This window comes from Panonychus citri, unplaced genomic scaffold, assembly GCF_014898815.1.
Source record: "Panonychus citri isolate SS breed McGregor unplaced genomic scaffold, ASM1489881v1 Contig00100, whole genome shotgun sequence".
NCBI lineage: Eukaryota > Metazoa > Arthropoda > Arachnida > Trombidiformes > Tetranychidae > Panonychus > Panonychus citri.
In genome coordinates, this window is record NW_026515505.1 from 959,200 (window position 1) to 986,081 (window position 26,882).

Genomic DNA, 26,882 nt, shown 5'->3' on the forward strand with positions numbered 1-26,882 from the left:
AAATTAAAAGTTACCTTTACTTGATAATCGAATGACTTAACAAGTGGTTGCGAACTCAAAGTCGATGTTTGTTGCGAAAAAAAGTTTCGAGAAACAATTTAATTGTTCTCACAATTTAACAATTTCTACTGTTTAGTATTTTTATGTCTCGTAAATTGTTGGCAGCAATTTGTTAACGAAATTAAGTCTGTTATGGTTGCGAGGAAAAAGAAAAGAAATAAGAAAATGGAACCCAATTTAAATCGAATCTAAAAATATCGTCGTTACAATTTCTCTCATATTAAAGGGTATCTTTTACTTTCTCTCTTTCTTTTCTTTCTTTTTCATCTTCATCTTCATCTTCATCTTCTTGGATCCTTGGATAACCTTGCATATATAAAAAAACATAGATGATGAAGATGAAGATGAAGATGAAGATGATGTTCACAGATTCTACATCTACTTTTAGATACTTTTTGATTGCATCCATTGTACTTTTGTTCATTGAAAAGGCAAATGAGACCATTTTATCATCTTAATCATCATCATCTTCTTCAGCTCATCGTCCATTATTTTCATGATTGAACCCGAATCGAGATCAAATTGTGTCCTAATTAGATTGAACCAACGAAAAACGAAAACGATATTGTCCAGATTTACTTTGTTTTAATCTTCAATCTTTAATAATTCGCCAAATGAAATTTACATCAGAATAATTGATTGTTAATTGTTACTCCTTCTTTTCCGTTTTCTATCCTACAATTGTGACCAATTTCTGATTAGTGAAAGAAATCAAAGTTAATCATCATGGATCCGGAACAATTTCTAGAGCTCGCTAATACAGTGACGAAGATGAAAATGTTTCCTTACTTTGAAATGGCTCATGCGGTGATTAGTTGTCTCTACATTCGTGATGATTTAGGTTCGGGTGCTCATCCCTTTTCAAGAAAACACCCTTTCTCTTGTTGGTTATCGTCTATGGTCAACATCTTTGCTTCGGCGATTTTGGCCAATTTTTTACTCGGTGAACCAATTGTTGGTGCTTTTCGCAATCCTAATCAAATACTTCTCGCCACCGTCGTTTGGTACCTCATATTTTACTCGCCTTTTGATTTCGTCTACAAGGTGTGCAAATTCATGCCCTGTAAGGTCATTCTGGCGGCGATGAAGGAGGTTATCAGGTGTAAAAAAGTTCATGATGGTGTTTCTCATGCAGCCAAAATCTATCCAAATGGATTCCTCATAATGATCGCCATTGGAACCGTTAAAGGTAAGACAATTGAGAAGATCAATTGATTCTAAACAGAGATTCCATCAAACAAGTTGAATCGATTTGCTCATTTGTGATTTTTTTGGCTCAGGTAATGGTGCGAGTTTCATTAAGATATTGGAACGATTGATGAGAGGAGTTTGGACACCGAATGCAATGGAAATTTTAACACCCACTTTGTGAGTTAATCATCATCGAATTTGAGATTTAGTTCTATTCCTTTGGTACTAACCCTGAGCACTTTTTCGTTCTCTTCTTTTCAGTCCAACGAAAGCTTCGATTGCTGCTTCGATTATCTTTATTGTCGACAAGAAAACGGACTGGATTTCGGTTCCTCATGCATTAGTTTACTTTGGAATTGTTATTTTCTTTGTATATTTCAAACTCTCTTCCATTTTGTTAGGCATTCATGATCCTTTTGTCCCGTTTGAGAATCTATTCTGTGCCATTTTCCTTGGAGGTATTTGGGATGCGCTGGCTCACATTATAACGAATGGTAAATATTCAATTATATCCTTGACAATTAACTTGTTCTAATTAATATTGTTTCATTATTTCGTTTCTTCAGCCAAAAAAGGTGATGAAAATAGTCCCAAAGTGGAAATTCCTAGAAGAGAAGAGACAAAAAAGAAGGATTAATTTAATTGTGTTTTCGACCAACTATCATCCTGGAACTTTGGAAACTTTCAAAAATGAACTGAATCAATTTTGATTGTACAAAATTTTCACTATTTTTCACCTTCTCCTTCAGTGTAATTATCCCAAATAAAAGTTACCAACGTTAAATTTGATTCCCAAATTTCCTTGGACTAATTATTTTCACTCTGTCAGAATTTCTTAATTACTCTTCATCAACCAAAAAGATTAAGAAATAGATAACAATTTGATGCCAATTTTTAATTATCCGTGGTAAAAATCTAAATCTAAATTAAAACAGTTCACAGATCAACAGATTAATCGCAATTCCAAATCAATTCAATACTCGTTATCGTTTCAATTGATTTTTTCTTCTCAATGTAAACTTAATTGTTTCGCAGATTATCAATGAAAACACAAAAAAATGAATTAATGGACTATAAGGATTCAAATCAGGTTAATTACAAAAAGACAATAAACTTAACCATTCAATAATTAACTATTAATCAAAGATTCTCATCTAAATCAATAAGAAACTATTATTATAATTATTGATAGAAACGCTCATTAACTTCAATCCATCCCTTTCACTAGCCGATAAAAATGCTCAACTTTTCACAGCTCAATCAAGTTAACTCTCCGGTCGACCATTAAAAATTCAAATCAAAAATCTAATCAATGAAAAAAAAAGCTAAACAATTAAAAACTGATCAAAATCAAACAATCAAAATCAATTCGGTGGAGAAATTGACATCAGCAGCATCTAGTGAATTCCAAGGTAACCAAAAGAATCGGCGTTTCTATCAGCACATGCGCTCAGCTAAGCCGCATGAGTCTTTGAGATCCACACATTTTATGTTGATTTGATTTCTCAGTGGACAATTAATTTAATCAGTTTTAATTAGTCTGTTTAATTTGTGTTCTAGATTAAATAGATTAACTTGCGGCCAGTCGATCATCATGGTTTGAGTTGTCCAAGTTATCAGTAAGAATCAATTTCTATTCAATTATCTTATTTTTGTTCTCTTCTCTTTTTTTTCCTTCCTTCCTTTCATTTTTCTCTTGCGGCTCTTCACTTTATCTCTCTTTTTCTATTTTTTTGTCACCATTTTTGTTTCTTATGAAAATCTTTGTCTCTTTTTTTTCTTACTATCTTTTAGGTATTTTCTCCTGCTTATCAACGTTGATTGATTTGGGTATTGAAAGTTTTCTTGTGTTTGGAACCTGTTGCTCTTCCCGGATACTTTTTTTGCCTCAGCGGATTTTGTGTGTTCTCTTTTTCTCTCCAACATCAGCTTAGCAGCATTTTTGTGATAAAACAAACCTTGCATCTCTTATTTTTTACATTTTGCTTTCTCTCTTTGTCTCTATCTTGTTGCTTTTCTCCTTGGCAACTTGTTACTTTGTGATTATTTGTTTCTTTGAATATTGACTCATATATATCCATATATATATTTACACAAACAAGCAAATTCACAAATAAGATCATTTTTGATTTTATTGTTTTCCACATTTATATTTAACTCTCACATAAAAGAAGATGACGGACGCGGGCTTCTTTCGTGGTACTTCAGCTGAGCAGGACAACCGGTTCTCCGATAAGCAGAAGAAATTGTTAAAGCAACTTAAATTCTCTGAAAATCTTAATCAAAAGGTTGATCTTAGTAAAGTTAATTTGGATGCCTTAAAGCCATGGATTTCAAAGCGTTTGGAGGAAATTTTAAATATGGATGATGATGTAGTGGTTGATTTTGTAATTAACCAACTAACCGAAAACAATTGTCCCGATGGAAGGATTTTACAAATTAACTTAACCGGTTTTTTGAATGGAAAAATGGCGCGTGAGTTTATGGGTGAACTTTGGGATCATCTATTGGAAGCTCAAGCATCGCCCGATGGTATTCCTCCTAAATTAGCTGTCGCAAAAAAATTAGAATCCAACAAGAAATCAACCTCACCCAGTAAAGTTGAGGAAATTATTAAAAAAATAGCACCACCAGTTGCCGATAATAGCCCAGCTAGTCATCGATCTGGTCCAACTAAATCAAGATCACCTTCACCATCGACAAATAAATCATCTAAAAGTCCAAGAAAGGATGATATTGAACCAAATGAGTCAGTTACGCAAAGTAAGCGACAGTATAGAACTCGGGAAGATGGAGAAAAAAATGGTTCTCCCGATGTGTCTGAGAAAATTCGAGAGACACGTAAACGTGGAACTTCATCTGATAGTAATTATTCCGATAAATCCCGACGCTCAGGATCCAAGTCACCGTCACGATCAAGGTCCCGATCAAAGTCTAAATCAAGATCCAAGTCAGGTTCTCGATCAGGTGTACAAAGTAAGAGTCGCTCTAGGTCAGGTTCTCGATCAGCTTCTAGGACACCTGCTAGACGTCGGAGGTCACCAAGTCCTAGAAGACGTCGTCATAGTCGGTCAGTGTCACCACGTAGAAGAAGAAGTCGCTCATTCTCTCCTAGAAGAAGACGTAGTCCAAGGCGATTTAGATCACCACCGAGACGACCTTTTTACCGTAGATCACCGAGAGGGCGTTTCTCACCTCGTCGCTGGTCACCTAGACGAAAATATCGTTCACCATCTCCCAGATCTCGTCGATCTCGTTCCAGAGGTAGAAGATCAATTTCTCCTCGTCGACGATCACCTTCACCTTACCGACGCAGATCACCAAGCCCTCGCTCTAGACGACGATCTCCTTCGCCAAGAAGATCACCACCTTCTAGACAAAGAAGACCATCTCCCTCACCTCGAAATCGACGTCGGTCACCTTCACATACCCATTCAAGATCATCTCGATCACATTCTCGTTCTCCCGTTAAATCGAGATCAACTTCGCCATCAGGGAAACAGCGCTCTAAATCCCCTGTTAAGCTTAACTCATCTTCGCCTAAAAGCCGATCAATTAGCCCAACAGATAATCGACAAACATCCTCTGCGCGTAAACCAAGTAATTTTGAACCACCTGTTAAAGATAATATCGATCAACAATCAGGAAATTCTGGAAGGTAAAGTTTATTAACTACTAAAAAATATCCCATTTCCCTCAATAATCAATTTTCTTCTTTATATTTTATTCATTCTAGATCGAGAAGATCGGTCACCCCAGAACCCAAAAACGATCGCGACAAAGGTGCTACTGCCTCAAAATCTAAACTCCAATCACCGAGTGTAAACCTGCCTTATCATGCCACAAGTGGAGGTGACACTAATAGTGAGCATGATGATTCAAGTCCAAAGAAACTGGCTAAGCGGAGATCATCTAGTGAATCTCCTACACCATCAATCCGTAAAAAGCGAAAAAATAGCTCGAGTGAAGATGATTCAACACCTCCGCGAAAACGAAAAGATAGATCAGTTTCGGTGGAACGAGAGAAAAAGAAGAAGAAAAAGAAACGTAAAGTTAGCAGTAGTGATAATAGTGATGCCTCTGATTATGACAAGAAAAAGAAAAAGAAACACAAGAAACACCATAAAAAACACAAGAAACACAAGAAACATAAACGAAGTTCCCGAAAGAAAGCCTCATCATCTGACTCTGAAGACGAAGAAATTAGCAGTAAATTGAAAACTGGAGAGATGGAGAAAAAATTGAGAGAGAAAGCTCTTAAATCAATGAAAGAAAAGGATGGAAAATAGACAATTAAAAGAACAAATTATCAATTGAATTAATTAAAAAGCAAAACTGGATCTGGAATCTTGGAACTGCATAAATTTTTCAAAAGGATCAACTATTCAACAACAACCCAATCAACAAAGATTAATAATCATGTGAAAATTACAGACCCAAAAAGAGAAACTACAAAATCATGAAGCAAAAAAAAAGTTGGCTAATTCAGTAGTTGATTGTACGATTAACTAACTTTCTACAATTGTTAACAATTAACTATGGTTAACTATCCATCAGCATCAATATCATCATCATAATCACAATTTTTCATCTCTTCCTCTTGTTTTTTTTTCAACAAAAAGATTCTGCAACTTTCGGAAGCTGATAAACCACCACAATAAATCCCAATGGAGACTTAAAACAAATGCCAGAGAAAATGAGCAAAATTCTGAAGAAAGGAGAGTAACACCAAAACATTCAACAGGCATGATAACCATGTTAACACCTCTGAGTGTATATCTGAACTTTTAAATTGTAAGTTCAGTAAAACTGGTTAAATTTAATTTCTGATTTTTCATCAATACATTTAACATATGAGCTTTTCAAGCTTAATCGTTTTTTGTCAACAAAAACTAATCATTTAATTAATGTAATTTGCATAGACCAAAACTCTTCTTGTCTCCCTTTCCCCTCTCTCCTTATCTCCACTTTTTAGTGCGACTTAATCCTAATCTCTTCTTCTCCCACTTAATCTCTCCCTCTCTAACTCTCTATGAATTATCAGATCTCTCCCTCTCTCTCTCTCTCTCTCTCTCTCTCTCTCTCTCACTTTTCTCCTATTCTCTATTGTAATAACATTATTATTCAACCAAGCATTAAATTTTAAGTCTTCAGACTCCTAATTAAATCACAATTCAATTTCCTTCTCACAACAATCAATAAAGAAAAGAAAACTAGATAAAAATGAAAGAAATTCTATTTACCATCATTTTCTCCTTCCTGTCCCCTCTTTCTCTCTTCATATTTTCTCCTTCGATTGATTGATGACAGAAAAAAAGACAAACCAATTTATGGAAAGAATAAAAATTCTAAATCAAGTAAACACGCGATTAAATATTGACCTTTTTCGATGATAACTTTTAATCGATAAAAAGGAAAATCGAAACTCGAACACGCAGGTAACATCGTTATTCTTTCATTCGTCATTTTTATCATCATTCTCATCTTATCATTTTCTCTGCGCATCTTTTATAATCCTAATCATCTTCATCTTCATCAACAACAACATTCAATTAGGTTTCTTTCTCATTCTTTCATCATTTTCTCCCTCAGAATCATCCGAAGATAATCCTGTCATAATCTTCTCTTTCTTATTCTCTTTCGATTTTTCTTCTCTTCCAATTTTGGAATAAAATTCCTTGACATTGATACCATTTTCTTAATATTTTTCTCTTCCTTCCCTTAGACTATTATTATTTATTTCTCTCTCTTTTACATTATTAGATCTTCTTTTTAATCTTCCTCATCATCTTCATCCTAATCATGATCAATTTAATTTCTTGTCTTCCTTTTCCTTTTCATCTTTTAAATGTCAATCAATTTACTTTATTTTCGTCATAATATTTACTATGTTTACTTTTGCTGTTAATCATCTTCTTCTCATTGACAATTAATTTTAGACTTTCCATTGATCAGGTAAGAATTAACTCTCATTAAATTAACTATTGACAAGATTAACGAAGATTAAGTAACCTTATCTTCCTTCATCTTCCATCTTCTTTCATCTGATTTCGATTTTTCCATGTTACTGTTAATCAAACAAAGTGAAGAAAAAAAGGATTTTCTGTTTACTTTGTGTTCTCTTTTTTTCTGTGACAATTTACGACAGAATTAATTGTTTACCTGTATTCTAATTGTTTAGCATGTTAATTGGATGAGAAAGACAATTAATCAAGAAGAATATTCTTCTAATATTGAAAACATTATTTTCTTTTCTTTTATTTTTCTATATTTTGGTGGATTAAACTTGCGATTAAATTGGATTTGAATTCTAAATTTGGGTTAAATTTGTTTCTCGATTTACATCATTAGACGATCTTCACGTGTATTTGGTTAATCTGAATCAACAATCAATCGGTGAGAATGATTTAGGTTAATAGAATTGATTAAATTCTAGTTGATCTTTACAAGAGACTCTTTTACTTGGACTACTTTTATTCAATCTCTATTTTCATGTTCCTCTTTTCACCAAATTGATTCCAAAGTGATTCTCTGATTCTGATGAACAAGCCAATTATTGTTCTATTGTGATTAAATCTGTTTAATCTCTTAACTGTTGAATAGAAAAAGACCAAAACCTTGACCAAGTCGAAGAAATTAAGATAAAAAGAAAGAGATAAAGTGAAGAGACCAAGAGAAAATTCTAGATAAAAAGGATATTCTTTTGTTCATCTATTGAGTCAATTATTATTCTTTTCGTGATTTGTGTTCCATTTTTCCCTGATCTCTTCTTCTCTCAACATGGAATCAGTTGACCATCATCACCATCATCATCACCGGATGACCAACAACTCGACCACTGTTGCTCCGGAAGGTCAATCATCATCTTCTCTATCAATGTTATCCTCTTCCAAAAGTGCGACACTTATCACTTGTTCCTCCTCATTCACCTCGGAATCAAGTTTAACCATGAGCACGGAGAATCTTCGAGCCTCCCCTGACCTTGGCTCATCGGCGGCAACACTTTCCACCGGCGGTGATTGTCCCAGTGGCTCTGTTGGTTATTCGAAAGGTCTTTCATCTTGCAATCGAAACTCTCGAACTCCATCAGCCGGTAGTTTATTACTCTCAGTTCCAAATGAAAGATATGGTTTACGTCGATTCTCAATGCAATCTGGTCAACGATTTTCTCTCTCACCTACTGACACCTTATTCGAGGAGCAATCAGAACTCATTCTTAACTGTGGTGCTCTTTCATCTGCTGTTCTTGGACGAATCAAAAGCTTTTCCACTTCCGATATAACCATGACCTCCAATGAATTTGATAGCCTTCATGATCCAACCTTTTCTTCATCAGCTTCTTCTCATCTTCATCCATCATCATCATCATCAGGGAATCGAATGAAAAATTCACTATCAGAAATTGTCCTTTTCGGTGCCCATGGTTGGGATCCAAGACTTGCCCTTCCCAATAATATACGATCTCTTGATGCAACCTCAAGATCTTGTTCGACTTGGGTCATTGTCGGTGACCGAAGTATCTCCTCCGTCTCTCAACTTCCCTCCCCGTCACAAGCTCATTCGGTTTCAGGTACATTGTCACCAACTCTTCATCCATTGGACATTGTTTTCAGTATGAACAAAAAGGTCCGACAAATGTACATCCGTCAACGACTTTTATCAACCTATCGAACCCTCGAACGTCTCTCTCGAAGTCACCTCGATCTGGGCAACATAATCAAAGGTGATCTGGTAAATAAACTGACAAATATTCACGGATTAACAACAAAAACAACAATGGATTCCAATGGAGTGGATGAAAGAGCAATTGAAGGTGGTGAAAATGGCGGAGGTGATAACATAAAGGGACCATCGATAGTTAATAGTTTTAATAAACTAAATAACAAATCAATTGATACATCATCGCCCTCATCATCATCTGTGATTACCCATAATGAATCAACCGAGACGAAGGAACCATTTTCAAACCAATCATTTAATTTATCTAATCCAGTTACCCGATCAACAACTACAACATTTGAAGCTCAATCCAATCAATTTAACAATGATCCTAATTGTTTATCAAATCTTGATGATGACCCAATCAAGATGGTAGATTGTAATTCAATTAACTTGGATGATACTGACATAAACAATAACAACAATTGCACTAATTATAAAACTGATTGTTCATCATCAATCCTTAAATTGCAAGATCGCTTGGCTTCAACATCATTAGATTTAATTCAATTACAAAATGATTTACTCTCACTATCAGTTCGTGACATTGAGCTTCAAAAGGGCAAACCCTTGACCAAATATGAAAGGAACATGATGATCTTTGATTGGCTTCAAAATCTTGACCAAGAAGAACCCAATTAACTAATTATCTGAACGGTTAATCTTTTCCTAATTGCTCTCAATGATTAACAAAATCTTCCATGATTAACTTTGTCTCTTTAATCTCACCAATTCTTATAATTTTCCTTTAATTGTTGACGAGAAAAACAATTTAAATATTGTTCATGTTTCTCATTTCATTTCATCTTGTTACCACCGAGTAACAATTAACTAATTGTTTGCTTTCATTTTCGTGTTCAAATTAATCCAAATAATTTAAAAATATCTAATCAATATTTAATTATTTCTTGACAATTTAACAAAACTCATTTTAAAGATTGAAACAAATTAATCTTTTATTTGGAAAAACAAATTTTAAATAAATTAAAATCTCAATAATTTAAATGTTAATCAATCTATTTGCAATCACTATTAATTTATTTTGAGAATTGATTTTTAACAATTAACTTAAATTGTCGAGGGAAGAAATTTTCATTTTTAATTGATTTACTTTTAATTTCAATCATTTAATTGTTTCAATTTGTCACTTGTACGAGTGAAATTAATGATTAATGTTGATGACAATTAGTCTCGGAAATTAATATCATTATTGCAATTAAACAATATTATCATTCAACATAATCATCAAGTTAATTACAATTAATTTAATATCACAATTAAGCTGTTGACTCTTTCTCTTGGTTATTATTGATTAGTTATAAATTTCAATGTCAATCTTAATCATTTGATTCATTTGATTGCACATACAGTATAATTGATTAGACGTATTTGTTAATTGTACAATCAGTTAACGAGTTTTCATCATAGTGGTTAATATATTTATATATAAATTGTAACAATCATTTAGTAATTAAATTGATTAGATTGATAAATAATCAATTTCAATTGAAAACACAAACAAAACAAAAACAAATTTTTCAGGAGTGAAAACAAAAAATTAACTCCCGAGAGTTAATTCAATTGTAGTTGTATTGAGATTGAGTGAGTTAATTGTCGAAGTGATTAATTTACAATTGAATGATTGTAATGATGATTTTGCAGAGGTAAATTTAGTTTAGACAAATAGTAATCAATTAAATCAATAAATTGCCCCGAGGAATGAGTGAAGAGAGAAATGAAGAGAAATGTTAACAAGCAGAATAACCTTTTCAACTTGTATACAAAAAAAGGACAACAATTAACAATAATTTATCGATAATTAACTGAGGGAATGTTTTCGTTAATTCTTAATTTTGGTCGTGATTGATTGTGCTAATTAAATCAGAGCATATCGATGTCATCTTGTAGGAATTTGAAAGACGTGTTCGGCCTCCACTCGACATGAGCTCGTTTCGTATTGGGAATTGTGGCTAAAGAAAGATGGAGAATCAAGAATCAAGAATAAGATAATAAAAAGAACATTCAAAATTCATAACAATCAAAATGACAATTAACTAATTTTGTTCATTCGAGGAGAGGATCGAGTAAATTATTGAAAAGAAAACCGATTCATTTGAAAGCCAAGTTTTTAATTGTTGAGAGAGAGAGAGAGTTGATAACGAGATTTATTTGGATAAATTAATTGTTTGTTATTTATTGTTAATTAATTTTGTTTCAATTGTTTAATTAGTTAATTTATTAATATTAATTTGTTTTTCTATCTCTTTTAATTTGTTAATTATGTTGTTAATCATTTAAGGGAGATGATGTTAATTTGATTTAAGGGCAAAAGATTCAAGGTAAAATCAATTGGATTAAATTGATTGTTGGAGTTAATTAAGAGATTAATTTAGTTAGTGCAACTTTAAAGATTTGATTTAATAATAATAATAGCAATTAGCCTATTATCATTATTATTATTCAAATCAGCAATTAATTTATATTGTCAGTGTGTTGAGATCATGATTAATGAATTCAATGTTGATTCATTTTGTAAGTAATTAGTATAATTAAGTGTTCGTTAGTATCTTTTTTTTTGATCTAGATTAATGAGTTGATTAATTTAACTATTGTTAATTGTTGTGTTATAATTAGTGAGCAAAACTCCCACTAAGAAAAACTGAGCAATTGATTGTGATTTAAAAGAGATGAGCAATTAAGGTAAGGTGATGTTTCAGTTTTGTTTTTCTTCTCAGATTGTTGATTGTCAGGGTGGACAATCAGATTAATTAACTAATTCTAAATAATAATAGTTAATATCCAGATAGAATCTCATTATTAAGTCGAGGCTTTCATCTTATTGTAAAAAATAATCATTAAAAGAATTGACTAAAAATGATCTATTACATCCAATGGATGAAAATGTTTGCGAAAATGCCAATTCTACTAATTAATTAATCGATTGGAATCAATTAATTAAGGGGATGTCGTGCAAGGTGGGAACCTTCCTCTGCGATAAGCTCATAATAAGTCTCATGATTAATACCTTTCCCTCTAAAGTTTTCATCTTCCTCATCAGCTGATGGTTTTTTATGAGCGGTCACTTTGCGCTCCATGGTGGGGATTAGGAATAAAAGTGCTGAGGCCATGACCGCGTGCCAGAAGCTATGGACAATAGCGTAGTTATCTTTAGTCTCGAATAGCGAGTAAATGGCCAGACCTGAAGTGGTCATTACGAATCCTGGAACCATACTTAAAGTCCAAAGTTGACATGACGGGAAACAGTTTCGCTTGATGCAGCAAAAAAAGCACTACAAAAAAAAGGCCAAGAGTAGAAATCGAAGTAAAAAAAATCGATAATTGTTCAGTTAAATTCTAGAAAGTTAGTTGATAAAGCTTAATGGAACTCGTAATATATGATAATAAGAAAGAATAATTTTCTTTACCCAAGTTAAAATAACGATAATGAAACCCGCCGATACTGGAATTACAAATGTCCATAAAGAGGTTCGATCATATTGAACTCCAATCGCCAAGAATACGGAACCAATAAGGTGGAAAAACGATCTCGCTTTTATCGGTAAATTGGAAAGTGATATAAGTGTTACCCAAAAGGCCAAAAGTGCTGAATAAAAATCAACATATTGAAGGATATTGAGCTTCACCAAGCAAAAGGCTTGAAGAGAATCAGAATCACAAGCGTGATACAACTGTAATTAAAGAAAAGAGTAGATGATTGTTAGACTAATTAGTAAAGATCGACCATTGATTAGGGTAAATTACTCACAATAGATGAGCTCATGGCAATCAGATAGATTATTGCTTCGGTAAAAAGGTGTCGATATATTGCTAATATAAGAGCTGGAACGAAAACTAAATTGCTTAATGTTAATAGTAGAAAGTTAATTAGTATTTCTCTCTCATCTAAAGCATCAGATCCATCTTTACAATCTAATCCTTTCCACCCTGAAAAAGAAAATAAATTCAATTAGATTTCATGACTGGTTCAAGTTAATTGTTCGTTAATTATCTTACCTGAATTACATATACATGTTGAGAAAATGAGTCCACCGCTGATGAATTGATTACATTTACCATGAGGGGCACATTGATCTTCAAAACATGAAATTGATTTGATGTTCATTATGATTGAGGTAACATTTGATTTGCAAGGGTCAGTTTTAAATGACCAACCATCGTATTTATAACAATCGGCTTTCAATGAGATGAACCAAAGTCCAGCTCGAGGATAAGGAATATTTAATGTTATTAATGGATTGTGACTAGAATTTACTTTCATTGGATATTGACAGGTTTCCAAGCTTATTGAATAATGACCTTGCCTCAGGCAACCGGAAAGGGTTACATTTTGATCGGACATATTGACCGTTAATGGATTTAAACCTAAATCAATAGTTAATGTACCTCCTGAATCAAGTATTGGGTTAATTTGAAAATGAAGGACGGATAATTCAGTTAAATTGTAAGTCCGTTGAGAATCAGCGACCAGAGATTTAGGTAACAATAGATTGTTTCGTTTTTCATCAATAATTGTCTCTTTCGACATTAAGTTATCATTAAGTGATAATGATTCAGAGGAAGATGATGATGATGATGATGATGGATTATCATTTTCCGCTGGTACTTTCATAGCATTCGGTATATCAACAAAAGGTGAATATGTCAAATGACCTGATCTTGTTTTAAAAGCATCAACATAATCAAATTGAAAGTTAAATGACCCATGAAGATTGTAACGGATCAGATTAATTCGGAATGGACATGAAACTGTTTCCGTTGTTTTTGCTAATCGCCTGTGGTGCCAACGATTGTTAGTCGATGATGGGTGAGATGTAGATTCATGATTAATCGTGTTTTTATTATTGGTAAAGGCAAATAATTGTTTGTCTTTACCAGCAATGGTCCCACCAGGTAATGATTTAGGAGGTGGTGGTGGTGGTGGTGAGGAGGAGGAAGATGGAGATGATAATGGAGTGGAAAGTTCAGAGAATTCGTTTATGGCGGAAAGAGGATCTGATGTTACACTTGGTGGTGGGAATAATGATGGAGATGAAAATTCTGAAGATGGTGAGGAAGATGAAGAGGGAACTGAAATAGATGAGGAAGATGATGATGAGATTGTAGAGTCCATGGATGCCGATAGATCAGCTGATAATAGAGCGGCAAATTGTGACTTTAAAGGAGATGGTGATGGCGGTGGCGATGAAGTTTGAATATTATTAGGACATTGCTCTGTTATTATCGATATGGAAAAATCAACTGGAATATTATCATTTCGACTTGGCTTTCTCACTAGGAGAATATAATTCCAAGCCTCTTGGGTATAATTAAAACCATTCGCTGTACAATCATCACCTAAATTAGCTGAACAATCAATATGATAATCATATAAACGATCTGACGGTAATCCTAAGGTTCGAGTGTATATTTTAATGGGACAACCTTCACCTGATCGTCTTCTTATTCCGCCATTTCCATTGGCTGAATTAGCACCAACACCAGAGGTTCCAAGACCGGCACCACTTCCCGCTCCACTTATTAAATCTTCATCATCAGTCTCATCACGATCTATTTTAGATGATGATGAAGATGAAATTAGGGCTGAAGCAGAGGGCGAGGATGATGTTCGTGAGCAACCCGAGATAATTAATTTGGCACCATTGGTAAACAGGGGAATATGAAATTTAAAAAGTTTCTTATCCTGTAACCGGTGAATTATTGTTGAATCTGAGGTAATCTGTTGAATCTGTTCATCATTATTTAGTTTAACCAAAGATAATCGAGTGGAAAGGGAAACCTTACATTTATGCTGTAAACCCCGTTGAACAATACGATTGGAAGAGTGTTTCAAGTAGCCAGTACCAAACCAGTGACCAGTTAAAGGTCGACTTAAGGTGAAAGAGGTGGTTCGAGTTTCACTCGTTTTAAATGATAGATGATATTGTTCAGTGTTATCGATAACAATTTCTTTTGAAGCTGAAACATTATGAAGAGAGGGTATTAAAGGGTATCCCTGCCAACGAAGCAACAGAATGACTTCTTTTGGATCACAGTTTAGTGTTGAATTGGACCAAATTGTCCATCGAGCGGAAACAATTTCCTCAGGGATTTCGTAATGAAACATTGTTACATCTCGATAAGAGTGCAAGGGAAATATTGGCCTAGAAGCATAGTATTGATCGTTTGCTGGAAGAAAGAGAAAGAGGGAGAGATGATTAATTCCATGGATTCTGAGACTAAGTAACTGAGTTAAGAAAATCATCTTGAAGCAATTTGACTTTGCGCATTAATACAATTTAATTGAATTGAATTTAGTGCGCAAGGAAAATCAAGTCATCGCCCTTGATGTTTTCATATATTTACCTTGAAAGAAGCAAATAAAACTGGTAAATATTGTAACTGTAAACAGGAAATTTTGATCACTTGGAGGAATCATTTTCATCAATTAAGGAACAAGGGTGATGGTTAAATGAAATAATTAAGAATCACAAATCAATGGAGAGAGAAATCAATTAATTGAGAGGAAAATGTTCACCATCATGTTGTTGTTGTCTATTAACAAAGGGCGAGGCTTTTGGTTGAATGTTAATAAAAAGGTTGAGAATCATTTTCCTGGTTGATTGTTGATACGATCTTTTTTATCCTCGTCTTTTCATGGACAATTGTTGATGGTGGAATGATGAACAATTTAGTAGATTCTCCATTGATTAGAATAAATTATATGTACACAAGAAAAGAAATTGAAAGAGAGATAGAAAAGAAGAGAAATTGAAAGAAACATAAACAGAGGAAAAAAGAAAGATACAAATTGATGAAAAAGTGGCGATGATGATGATAAGAGATTCAGATTAATAACATTGTTTGAGATCTTTGTAAGAATAGAGAGAGAAAGAGAAAGAGAAAGAAGATGGAAGATGAAAGAGGAAAATAATAGAAAGAGAGAGAGAGAGAGAGAGAAATAAAGACAGGGAGTGAAAATCGAAGGAAGAAGATGAGGATTGGGAAAGAAAGAGAATTTGGTTGAGTGGAGAGAGAAAATGTGAGCATGAATTCTAAGTGAATTTCTGGTTAAATGGAAAAGAAAGAGAAGATTGGAAATGATTTCTTTCTCTTTTTTTTCCTCTTTCGAATTTCTAACAATTGAATTAATCTTCACATTTATTAGATTATCGAGCGAATTTCAAAGATAACATTTCCCTCCAAATTTCGAAATCAAAAGTTTCGAGAGATATTTTATTCCATTTTCGAATTCATTTCAAATCAATTTTTGTATTTTCTTTGCTATCGATCAAGTTATCGATCTTCATAAAATTCGCTAATGGATTAAATTGCATTCGAAACAAAACTTCCAGGACAAACTCCGACCTAATCTTTCCATGTGGACAATATTTAGATCTATTGTGGAATTCGCAAAACCTTCGAGTTCCAATATATTTTGATGAATAACTAATTAGTTAATAGTAATCACAATGTTTACGATTTCAATCAGCGAATTCTGAATTCGAATCAGGATTTTTTCATTCATCAATCCACTGAAAACAATGAACACGAAACAAACTGACAAAAACTCAATGGACATAAAAACCAAACGAAAACAATCCAAAAAAACTTTCGAAAACTCAATTGATTATCTTGAAACTCGTCCATTTCTTTTCCACAAATCAAATCAAATCTAAAAAGTTTTTCGAACAATTAATTTCTCCATTTCAAATTGGCGCCTTTCGATTTACAAACGGAGCCCTGGGGGCGAATCTTATCCTCAAACTGATTCCCGCTCATTGAGATTTTGTGAATGAAAAGATCAATTGTCTCTTCGCTTGTGTTTAGTTTCTTAATCATTTTTAATTGCTTGTCTTCTTAATTGTTATTAGTTAAATTTTCTTAATAGAGTTTGTCTCAAGTTCAATTAAAATATGAACTCAATAAATTATGTCAAGTGTGATAAAAGATACGAATCTCTTTCTACTATGACCCAAAGACTTGAAGAGAAGCTTAAACTGTAAGTACAATTTTAGAATTTCTTTTTTTTCTATTAATTTCTATTCTAATTGAGTTTTTAATTTTCTTTTTCTTTATATCTTTTACATAGGATTGTGGGTAGAAAATTTTTCGAGGATGATAACTATGTTCATATTGATTACCATTCATATTTATTCAAATGTAAGCCAAGTTTGATGAGTGGAAAATTTTAAATGATTTTCTATAAGATTTTCTTTTTACTCTCTGGTAATTTAATCTATTTTTACTTCATCATTTAAAACCGGTAATTTCCAAAAGATTGTATGAATAAATTTTATATACACGTTCATGTAATATAATCCCATTGTTATGGTGTTTTTATTCAAGAAATTGAATCGTGAATTTTATTCCAGTGGTTAAACAATCTCCACAATTATTGAGCAGACACTTTTCAGTTCTAACACCTAATTATTGATAACATAAAAGTCTTACAAACATGATGGTGACCGTTGAAAGAAAATCTCTTTCTCTTCTTTATGGTAAACCAAACGATTACAACCTGGACATTGGAGAGTTTCCCGAGAGAGAGAAAAAAAGTTCTGGTTTAATTGAGCCAATGAGAGAATGGAGGTGAAAATTTAAATCAAAACACTTCATGGAAAAAGAAGAAAAGGAAAATTGTTGATCATCTTATTAACCAGTTGAAGTGAATTAACCAATCGGTGCATCATCGTATATAAGCTCTTCGAAATTTTTCTCTTTCATGGATCCAATTGAATGTCGGGACATTTTTCTTGCATGTCGACCAGAACTCTAATTAATTGGAAAACATTGGAAGAAGAAAAGTTAATCAGCCAAGATTTGGATAAAAATCGATAGAAAATCGAGAGATAATTACTTGATAATTTCTTGAATCTTCTAAATCAGAAATGTTCCTTTCATATCCTCCTGATGATGATTGTGAATTTGATCCAGCTGATCGTATGGTGACATGTCCAGTTGGTGGACCGATAGTTGCATAAGTTGCCGTTGATCGAGTTGTACCACATTTATCACTATATTTTGGAGTATTCTTTGTCATTGTTGATAAATTGGAAAGTCGTCTTATAGCTGAACAATTAAGAAGATGAAACAATCAAACAAACAGAAAAAAAATCAAAGTCTTCAGTCAAAATTTTCTCTTCATCACTTACCCTCTTGTTGACTTTTCTTATATTTCTTTACATAGATAACGGAAGCAATGATGGATATTATAACGGCCAATAAACAAATTGAGAAAACAATTAACAACACTAAATTACGCTGAGAGAATAGGAATGATAAACCTGAGAAGAGAAAAACAAAATACAACAATTAATTGTAAGGAAATTTGGACAATTTAAATTATTTTAAATTCTCACCAAATGGACTTGATGAAATTCGAATCTCTAATGGTTTACTTAATTCACTTTCTCCGTATAAATTGGTCGCTGAAATTGCGATTACATAGTCCACATTTTTCTCTAACCCATGTAGAGTATAAATTGTCCGAAAATGACTTATTGGAATTATATTGTCATAATAAGAGTTTCCCTTTCGTTTAAGATAAATTGTATAAATTGATATTTCATCAATCAATGGATCCCAAGTTAATTTAATTGAATTTGAGTAAATATGATGAGATTTAATTCGTGGTAAACTTGGAGCATCACCTTCAAGAGTCGAAACAATTAACTCCTGAGATGAAGGTCCTTGACCAATGGTATTAAAAACTTTCACCGAGATCGTATAATAGGTTGACCTTAGTAGACCCGTTAAACTAAATTGGTAACCATTTCCTAAATCATTGGGATAATTAGCTGATACCGTTTTGATATAATCTTGATTATTTCCTGATGGTTTATAGTGAATATAATAACCGGTTAAATTACCATTCCAATGTTGCCGTGGAGGAGCCTGAATCAATTATATAAAACAAAGTAATCAACAGTTAATTGTGAAGGATATTTGATTTAATCACTGCAATAATTACCTTCCACGAGACTTGGATTACACTTGATCCCAAAGGTTTTACACTGACATCAACTGGAGAAGCACTTGGAACTACATTAGTAAGGAAAACGAATGAATAATTGTTATTATTATTTTTCTTTTCTCTTCTAATTAAATTTCCATTGATTGAAACTTACGTTCTTCACTTGTGGTGAATTTATGGAATTCGAGGGTTGACCTGAGCCGATACTATTTACCGCCATCACGGAAACATAATACAATGTACCTGGACTTAAATCTTTGAGTGTATGTGACGTTTTTCCAGGATCTAATTGTATCTCATTTAATTTATTATTAATTCCTGAACCTTTTTCCCCTTTCCAATAGAGTAAAGTGTAAAAGGTTAATGGTGAATTACCAGAATAAGGTTGTGACCACATGATTGTTGCACTTCTTGACCATGATTCGGCTACCCTTAAATTGGATGGTGATTCAGGTGCTTCTTGAATTAACAATTTAATGTTAATCTCATCGGAACCATGATCGTTTTTGGCAGTACAAGTGTAAACACCTCCATCTGACCGACTAGTGATACGAATTAATATCTCGGAGTTTAATCCTTTACCAGTTTTCGTCTCATAGTAATCATATTTACTATTGTATTTTAAATTTAACGGTTGTTTATCTCGTAACCATTGAACTGTTAATGGTTGATCACCGATCGCTGGACATTGGAGATTAGCACTGGTTCCTTTCATCACTTCTTGGGTCAAGAATTTACTGTTATTACCGATAAAGCGAGCAGGCACTGGAAGGAAAAGAAAATTAGTTAATATTGAATAAGAGGAAACAATTTACATTCTAATCATTGGATTAGATAATTAATCATGTACTCACAGAAACATGCGAAAAAAATGAGATGCAAACAATTAACGAGAGAGATTCAAATAGAAACCAAATAATAAACCGAAATAAAAAAAGTTACATCAATCTTATTGAAGAAAATGAAATTAAAGCATTTTGATTACTGTGGATATGAGAAGTTAATCGTTAAGGGAACAAATCATACCGATTAAATTGAGCTTAATTGTTTTCTTTAATGGGTCACCAATCTTATTATCAGCTGAGCATTGAAGGTAAGCTGATTTGTCTTTAAAATTTAATTTTTCACTATCAATGAGCAGAGATCCATTGGCTAAACTGGTCATTCCTTTCACCATTGAATTACTGTTAATTTGTGCGAAATTATTTTCATCTGAATTAATGGGAAAAGAGTAAAAATTAATTCATGTTACAGTTAATTGTATCATTCATCTTACCTTGAGATGACTCACTGATTAACCAGGTAATTGTTGGCATTGGATTACCAGTTGCCATACAATCAAGTATTTTAACCTCTCCTTGTTTCATCGAGAGGTCAAACAATTCAAGTATCCATTTGGGTGGAGTGTAGATGGTCAATGGAGCAGTAAATTTATCCGACCCGAAGGGAGTATTAACAATACAAGTGTAATTACCATAATCTTCTAGATTAACTGAATTAATTAACAAAACTGAAGCACCTTTAGCAGGTAATAGTTGATATCGTCTATCTCTTTGCGAGATAATTGCTAAATCAACACCATCTTTGAGCCATTTAAAGTCCGTTTGAGCCGTGATAGTGGACAGTACACAAGTGACCGAAACAGTTTCTCCAGCGATTGTGCTTTTTGGAAAACTGAATGGCTTAATTTTGGGATTCGATGCTCCTGTGGACAAATGTAATGACAATGATGGATTTGATTATTAGAGAAAAACGGATCAAATATAACACAATCAATCATTTCTATATAAACAGAGTTGCTTATGGAAAGAAAACATTTTATACAAAATGAGTTTTATATTTACCTTGAGAGAAGCAAATAAAACTGGTAAATATTGTAACTGTAAACAGGAAATTTTGATCACTTGGAGGAATCATTTTCATCAATTAAGGAACAAGGGTGATGGTTAAATGAAATAATTAAGAATCACAAATCAATGGAGAGAGAAATCAATTAATTGAGAGGAAAATGTTCACCATCATGTTGTTGTTGTCTATTAACAAAGGGCGAGGCTTTTGGTTGAATGTTGATAAAAAGGTTTAGAATAATTTTCTTGGTTGATTGTTGATACGATCTTTTTTATCCTCGTCTTTTCATGGACAATTGTTGATGGTGGAATGATGAACAATTTAGTAGATTCTCCATTGATTAGAATAAATTATATTTACATAGGGAAAGAGAGAAAGAAACAAACAGAGGGAAAAGTGGCAATGGAGAGATGATGATGATAAGAGATTCAGATTAATAACATTGAAACATTGAAAGAAGGTGGAAGATGAAAGAGGAAAATAATAGAAAGAAAAAGAGAGAGAGAGAAATAAAGACAGGGAGTGAAAATCGAAGGAAGAAGATGAGGATTGGGAAAGAAAGAGAATTTGGTTGAGTGGAGAGAGAAAATGTGAGCATGAATTCTAAGTGAATTTCTGGTTAAATGGAAAAGAAAGAGAAGATTGGAAATGATTTCTTTCTCTTTTTTTCCTCTTTCGAATTTCTAACAATTGAATTAATCTTCACATCTATTAGATTATCGAGCGAATTTCAAAGATAACATTTCCCTCCAAATTTCGAAATCAAAAGTTTCGAGAGATATTTTATTCAATCTTCGAATTCATTTCAAAATTACTAAATCAACAAATTCTTTTTATATCAGAATAAACTCCCAATCTAATTCTTCCTTTCAGTTATCGCTCGAGTCCTTGGATGGCTCATTTAGACTTCGAACTATGACCAATCGTCTTTTCATTTAAAATCATCTTCTTATGACCTTGAAACGTTAAAACGTAATTAGCATCTGAAAATATCTTTAAACCAAAAGAAAATTCTTCGAATATTAAATTAGATGTATAATCATTGATAACAATTAAGTTTCGATTATTTTTCTTCCATTCCAATTTGCCGCCTTTCGATTGAAGCGAAATCTGGTGACGAATCTCATCAAATTGGATAGAAATGATTCCCGCTGCTACTTGTTGATACTCAATTTCAATATCGATTGATTTTAAGTTATCGAGATAAATTACTGATAAAAATTATGATTTTTCTTGATTAATCTTAAGAATTGTTCGATCCATTCCTTGAAATCGATTGGAAATCTTCCATGTCAGATTTTCCTTCTTCAGAAATGATTCTAAGTGAGTTATCGATAAGAATCCAAAGAAAAAGTATCGATATCTTTGTTTCGGGAACAATTGTTCCCGCTCATTCAAAGAGCCTCATTGTGAAAGTGAACTTGTTTTATTTTGATCGTTTTATTTTCTTAATTGTTTTACTTTTTAATTGTTAAATTTTCTTAATAGAGTTTGTCTCATATTGAATGTAAATATGAATTCAGTAAATTATGTAAAGTGTGATAAAAGATACGAATCTCTTTCTACTATGACCCAAAGATTTGAAGAGAAGCTTAAACTGTAAGTAGAGTTTTCATATTTTCTTTTCTTCCATTTCTCAATATTTTCTGATTTTTATATTAATTGTGATTTGCATTTCTTTTAATATCTTCGTATTAGCTTCATTCAAGTTGACCCTATGGAAGAGATTGAAATTTTGGGTCAAAAATTACAATTTAATGAGTCAACTACACCCGAAGATGTGATACATTATTTTTCTCTGGTCAAGTAAGTTTAATAAATTTTATTTATTATTGTTCATTGTCTTCTCAGTGATAATAATCAACCCTTTTCTTTTGCTCTTTTTCATTATAGAAAAACTATTAGTATGTTTAGAGCTGGAATAACGGCCAAAAGATCAGCTTCTAATAGATCTCTTTGGTCAAGTTATAGGGAGCAAATTTTTAACTTTCTCAAGCTCATTGGAGGAAAAGTTGGTAACATAGATGAAAGATTAGAGCAAATTATCATCAAAGAAATCATCAATTTAACTACCTTCATGGGAAGATTATCTATGTTAGAGGATTTTGATCCAAATATTTACATCATTCAAAGCGAAAGTCAATCACCTTCTCATCAATACTTACACGTTTGTCTTGATATTTGGTTGATTTCTTTTCTCATCTTATGTGAATACAACAAACGAACCAGGGTGAAAATTGATCTCCTCAGTGATATAAATACATCAGATGATTTTAGAAGTAAATTTTTAGAATGTATTCTAGCAGATCTAATTTATGCTTCACTACAAAGATTTATATCAACCAAAGATTTACGAATGGTGCCAACTTTGGATCCTTACTTTTGTTCCTGTCATCGCGTTTTCTTTACAATAGTTAAGAGTCTAGTCCATTTGGATTCAGCCATTCTCAACCTTGATCCATTCTGGTTCCACTATAATTCCGTGATGGACACATTTTGCGAAGAAAACCGAAAAGAGAACCAAGAAAGAGACAGTCTTACCACTTATAAACGTGTTCCCAGTAACTTTACCTCAGCCGCTAATCTTAACATTGCCAACATTTGGCTTATGAGTAATCTAATGGAGCTAATCAACACATCGAAAGAGAAATCAACTGATCAAGATTTTTGTAACTCTATTGGTTTCACCCATTCGATTATTCCCATTTTACAAGAATACGAAGCTTCCGGTTTTACGCAGAGCGAATCTATGGAAATCTCTTTGCAATTATGTTACAATTCTGTTAAAAGATGTGGAGTTTGTGTTGATATACCTTCAGAGTTTATCAAATGTTATCTTAAGAGTTTAACCTCACCCAGTTTGTCGAAATCAGTTTTTTATTCTTTACCCAAGACGAGTAATCAATGGTCTCTTAAATTGAGAATCCTTTTCGAACGAGGCTCAGCATCAGACTGGGATGATAAAACTCTTGCACTTCTTGTTTTACTTTTGGAAAAGGTGATTTCTAAACTACAAATTAATGCCAATGATATTCAAAATCTACAAATGTGGAAGAAACTTAAAAGTGATATTTTCTCTGCTCTATCAAATTGCCCTGTTGATCAAATGAATGAGATTCAGTTACACAAAGTTTTTACAATCTTAATTGTTTGCTGCTATGCATCGGACCAATTTTATACCGATCTTATTGACAGATTCCGAGAAACGGCAAACTTAATCATTAACAGATCAATTTACTCAATAAGATGCAAATTAGTGATCCAATGGATAATTTGTTCAGCTCAAATGCTTCCCGATGATTCTGACATGAATAAAATGCTCTCAATTGCATTTGAAGTATTCGATAAACTGGCTGAAGTTTACTCTAAATTGGACAAGTCAAATCGTGTAGCTCGAGATTCGTGTAGTGAAATAATCTTACTCTACTTTGATGAGTTGATCTATCTGTCCGAAGTAAAAGTTGATACAATAGGAAATTGTCCCCTGATTCCTGCAACAATCTGTAAAGTTTTCGCACAATTAGCTGATCGAGATTTATTTGCTGTGGTTACATCAATTTCCAACATTGTTCGTCATGTTCGTAATTATATTCCCAAAGTGTTAACTTCGTCACCATATAAACACTCATACGGACCATTTATAGTAAATGTGTTAAAAGATTTCATGGGATTTGTTAAAAATCAATACGCGAAAGGAGCAATCGAAGCAATGAATTTATCTCAAGTGGCTGCGAATTTAACTTATCTAAGTTATATCAAAGATTCTGGCAAACTGAATTCATCTGAATTTCGTTATAATTTTTTCCAATTTACTTGTCACCCGAAAGTTGATCTCACCCAACGGGAAAAATTCTGTGATTACTTATTCCAAGATAACGATCCCCTAATAGTGAAAGAAATCAGTGATTTTCTACCTGAATTAATGGATCGTTATATTAAAAGTGATGAATCGGGACAGACTCGAATAAAAACTGTTCTCACTAAGATGATAATCTTCATAAGTATTAATAAGGATAATCATGTAGATGAATTATTCTTCCTAAACTGTTTGAAATGATTCAACGAGTTCTAAGTGTTGGTACTGTAACTAAATTACTTCGACTTTTGGAAACATTTACCAAACTATTGCCCGAAATGAAAGAGAAATTAATTCGTAAAGTGGCCCAACGAACTCATGAAATGGAAATCGAAGGAAACAAAGGAACCAATGAAATAAAAGAAGCTTTGAGAAAATTTTTCCACAATCAACAGAACAATTTATCTTCTAACAAATACAAAAGCTCAATGATTTAATTCAATTGATTACCAATGTGATCAATCAACCATTAGAAATCTCTGAATCATTTACGTCACAACAATTTTCATCTTTAAAAGATTGACATGAAATCCATTGTTAAGGTATTGATACATTTTCTTTTTTCTTATTTCATGAGATTATTGATGATCCATTTAATTGAAATGATGAATTCAATGATGAGTAGTGCCATGCTAATACCAAGTTCCCATCTCTTAATTGTTGCAATTTATTTCAATGGTTGGAGTGAAAACGGGGACAATGAGTTGAAATCTCTTCTCAATCCGATCTCTGAGACTTCATCTAATCAGTTAATCTATTAAATTGATTCATTTTTTTCGTATATAAAAATTTCTAATTTTTTTCTTTTCTATTCTCTCAAATTTCAATTTAGACTCGAGGAATTGATTCTACTTGAATCATTTAATGGATCAACATCTAATTTACCACGATGAAACCTCGAGTTACCGCACTAGTGAACTTACTTGTTATAAGAGCTGAAATGTCTCAATTGAATGAGCTATAACCTTGGAAAAAGTTAAATAATCAATAGTAATTTAATTATGCTCACTGAGAAATTAATTTCCCATGTGTTGAACGAGTTATCTATTCAAAAGGAAAAGATGATCACCATGTGATTCCATGAGAAATGTGACTCCAATGAACAAGGAAGAAATGTTTCTCGTGTTTCCAAACAAAAGATTAATTTTTACCAATCAACAGAAATCAGAAAGTAAAACCAACTAATCACAATTATAATCAACTTTAAACCACTCAACCTTTTAATACAATCATCCTCATCATCATCATCATCATCATCATCTCTCTCTCTCTCTCTCTCTCTCTCTCTAGTCAATCAACCTTTCCAACTTAATTCAATTGATTACATTGAACTATTGTAAACACTACTGGTGGTTACTTTTTGATCATCAATTTAAATTACTCATCACATCTTATCCATAATCATTCATTTGTAACAAATTAAATTCACTTTTTAATTTACTCAAACCAATTTTTGTTAAATAAAATATAACAATTACCTGAAATTAAAATTGACTCAATCAATATACTAAGAAACAAAAATCAACTTTGATTATAACCACTGAATACAAACAATTATAATCAAGATAATCGATTGATTGTTTAACAAGACTAACCATTAATAAGAAATAGTGTTAAAAATATTTACATTTTCAAGAACAAAACTAATATTAGATGAAATATTTGTTCAAATGATTGAAATTCAAAGTTTTCTGATTACAGTTATTGATTTATCTCTTTTTTTCTAACGACAATCAGTAAACAATTAGTTAATCCAATAAATAAAGTCTATTATTAACACAATATAAACCCGGAAGAAGGTAAAAGTGTCAAGGATGATAACCCTGAAAAAATGTTGATCTTTCCTCAAGGTTTACTCAAAATCACACGAGCAAATAATCAATGTGACTTTTCAACTTTCTATTGGCTTAATTTCAAAAACAATCAAACAAATATTCCAATAGTCGACAATCAACTTTAACATTTTAATCAATCAATAAATCACCTTGAGATCCAAATTAAGAAACAAAAAAAATCGACAGAAAATATGATCAATCAACACTTGGAAAAAAGTTTCGATCTTTTAAATCAATACGAAAACAGGAAATTAATTGAGTATCAGAATTTTAGTTACCATAATTGTATTGCTGTTCTTTCATAGAGTTAATTGTGATTCCAACCAAGGTTGATTGTCGTAATTCTTAAACTTTGAACAGCTAAATTGTGAGCTCGTAACTTACTAAATCTATGAAATGG

The 26,882-nt window shown here is 32.6% G+C and overlaps 6 protein-coding genes, 1 long non-coding RNA gene and 1 other non-coding gene across 11 annotated transcripts; 6 read left to right on the plus strand and 2 right to left on the minus strand.

Moving 5' to 3' along the window:
* The first annotated feature begins 391 nt into the window (after nt 1-391).
* Nucleotides 392-2,035, plus strand: LOC128388605 (trimeric intracellular cation channel type 1B.1-like). The gene is made up of 4 exons (XM_053348037.1): nt 392-1,249; nt 1,341-1,428; nt 1,513-1,745; nt 1,818-2,035. Exons 1-4 carry the CDS (start codon nt 787-789, stop codon nt 1,886-1,888), a joined length of 855 nt encoding a protein of 284 aa, XP_053204012.1. The 5' UTR covers nt 392-786; the 3' UTR covers nt 1,889-2,035.
* Nucleotides 2,036-2,712: 677 nt separating this feature from the next.
* Nucleotides 2,713-7,768, plus strand: LOC128388585 (serine/arginine repetitive matrix protein 1-like). 3 transcript variants are annotated; one of them, XM_053348008.1, is made up of 6 exons: nt 2,713-2,870; nt 3,046-4,909; nt 4,988-5,749; nt 5,874-6,689; nt 7,191-7,206; nt 7,603-7,768. In XM_053348008.1, exons 2-3 carry the CDS (start codon nt 3,426-3,428, stop codon nt 5,538-5,540), a joined length of 2,037 nt encoding a protein of 678 aa, XP_053203983.1. In that variant the 5' UTR covers nt 2,713-2,870; nt 3,046-3,425; the 3' UTR covers nt 5,541-5,749; nt 5,874-6,689; nt 7,191-7,206; nt 7,603-7,768. The 3 variants fall into 3 exon arrangements, with proteins under 3 accessions (XP_053203983.1, XP_053203981.1, XP_053203982.1); XM_053348006.1 differs by having other exon boundaries at nt 4,988-6,689; XM_053348007.1 differs by lacking the exon at nt 7,191-7,206 and having other exon boundaries at nt 4,988-6,689.
* Nucleotides 7,288-9,915, plus strand: LOC128388594 (uncharacterized). Of its 2 annotated transcripts, none has more exons than XM_053348020.1 (2): nt 7,288-7,647; nt 7,776-9,915. In XM_053348020.1, the coding sequence occupies exon 2, from the start codon at nt 8,032-8,034 to the stop codon at nt 9,610-9,612; it is 1,581 nt and encodes a 526-aa protein (XP_053203995.1). In that variant the 5' UTR covers nt 7,288-7,647; nt 7,776-8,031; the 3' UTR covers nt 9,613-9,915. The 2 variants fall into 2 exon arrangements, with proteins under 2 accessions (XP_053203995.1, XP_053203997.1); XM_053348022.1 differs by having other exon boundaries at nt 8,042-9,915.
* A 152-nt stretch (nt 9,916-10,067) lies between these two features.
* On the minus strand, nt 10,068-15,914 carry LOC128388574 (uncharacterized). The gene is made up of 6 exons (XM_053347989.1): nt 15,334-15,914; nt 12,985-15,156; nt 12,737-12,915; nt 12,396-12,659; nt 11,996-12,260; nt 10,068-10,940 (listed from the first exon to the last, which is right to left on the minus strand). The coding sequence occupies exons 1-6, from the start codon at nt 15,410-15,412 to the stop codon at nt 10,852-10,854; spliced, it is 3,048 nt and encodes a 1,015-aa protein (XP_053203964.1). The 5' UTR covers nt 15,413-15,914; the 3' UTR covers nt 10,068-10,851.
* A 666-nt stretch (nt 15,915-16,580) lies between these two features.
* Nucleotides 16,581-17,288, plus strand: LOC128388620 (uncharacterized). Its single transcript, XR_008325297.1, has 2 exons — nt 16,581-16,969; nt 17,060-17,288. It is a non-coding gene; the product is annotated as an uncharacterized LOC128388620 (long non-coding RNA).
* LOC128388580 (cell adhesion molecule Dscam2-like) lies at nt 17,281-21,247 on the minus strand. The gene is given in 10 exon segments (XM_053347999.1): nt 17,281-17,742; nt 17,828-18,039; nt 18,123-18,254; nt 18,330-18,864; nt 18,941-19,011; nt 19,098-19,124; nt 19,127-19,708; nt 19,970-20,155; nt 20,220-20,648; nt 20,788-21,247. Coding segments are annotated over 10 exon segments (2,355 nt in total). The 5' UTR covers nt 20,867-21,247; the 3' UTR covers nt 17,281-17,640.
* A 958-nt stretch (nt 21,248-22,205) lies between these two features.
* On the plus strand, nt 22,206-25,900 carry LOC128388522 (uncharacterized). The gene is given in 5 exon segments (XM_053347931.1): nt 22,206-22,390; nt 22,490-22,597; nt 22,685-24,825; nt 24,828-25,189; nt 25,480-25,900. Coding segments are annotated over 4 exon segments (2,592 nt in total). The 5' UTR covers nt 22,206-22,304; the 3' UTR covers nt 25,085-25,189; nt 25,480-25,900.
* Nucleotides 25,257-25,385, plus strand: LOC128388625 (small nucleolar RNA U6-53/MBII-28). The gene has a single exon (XR_008325309.1). It is a non-coding gene; the product is annotated as a small nucleolar RNA U6-53/MBII-28 (small nucleolar RNA).
* Nucleotides 25,901-26,882: the final 982 nt, after the last annotated feature.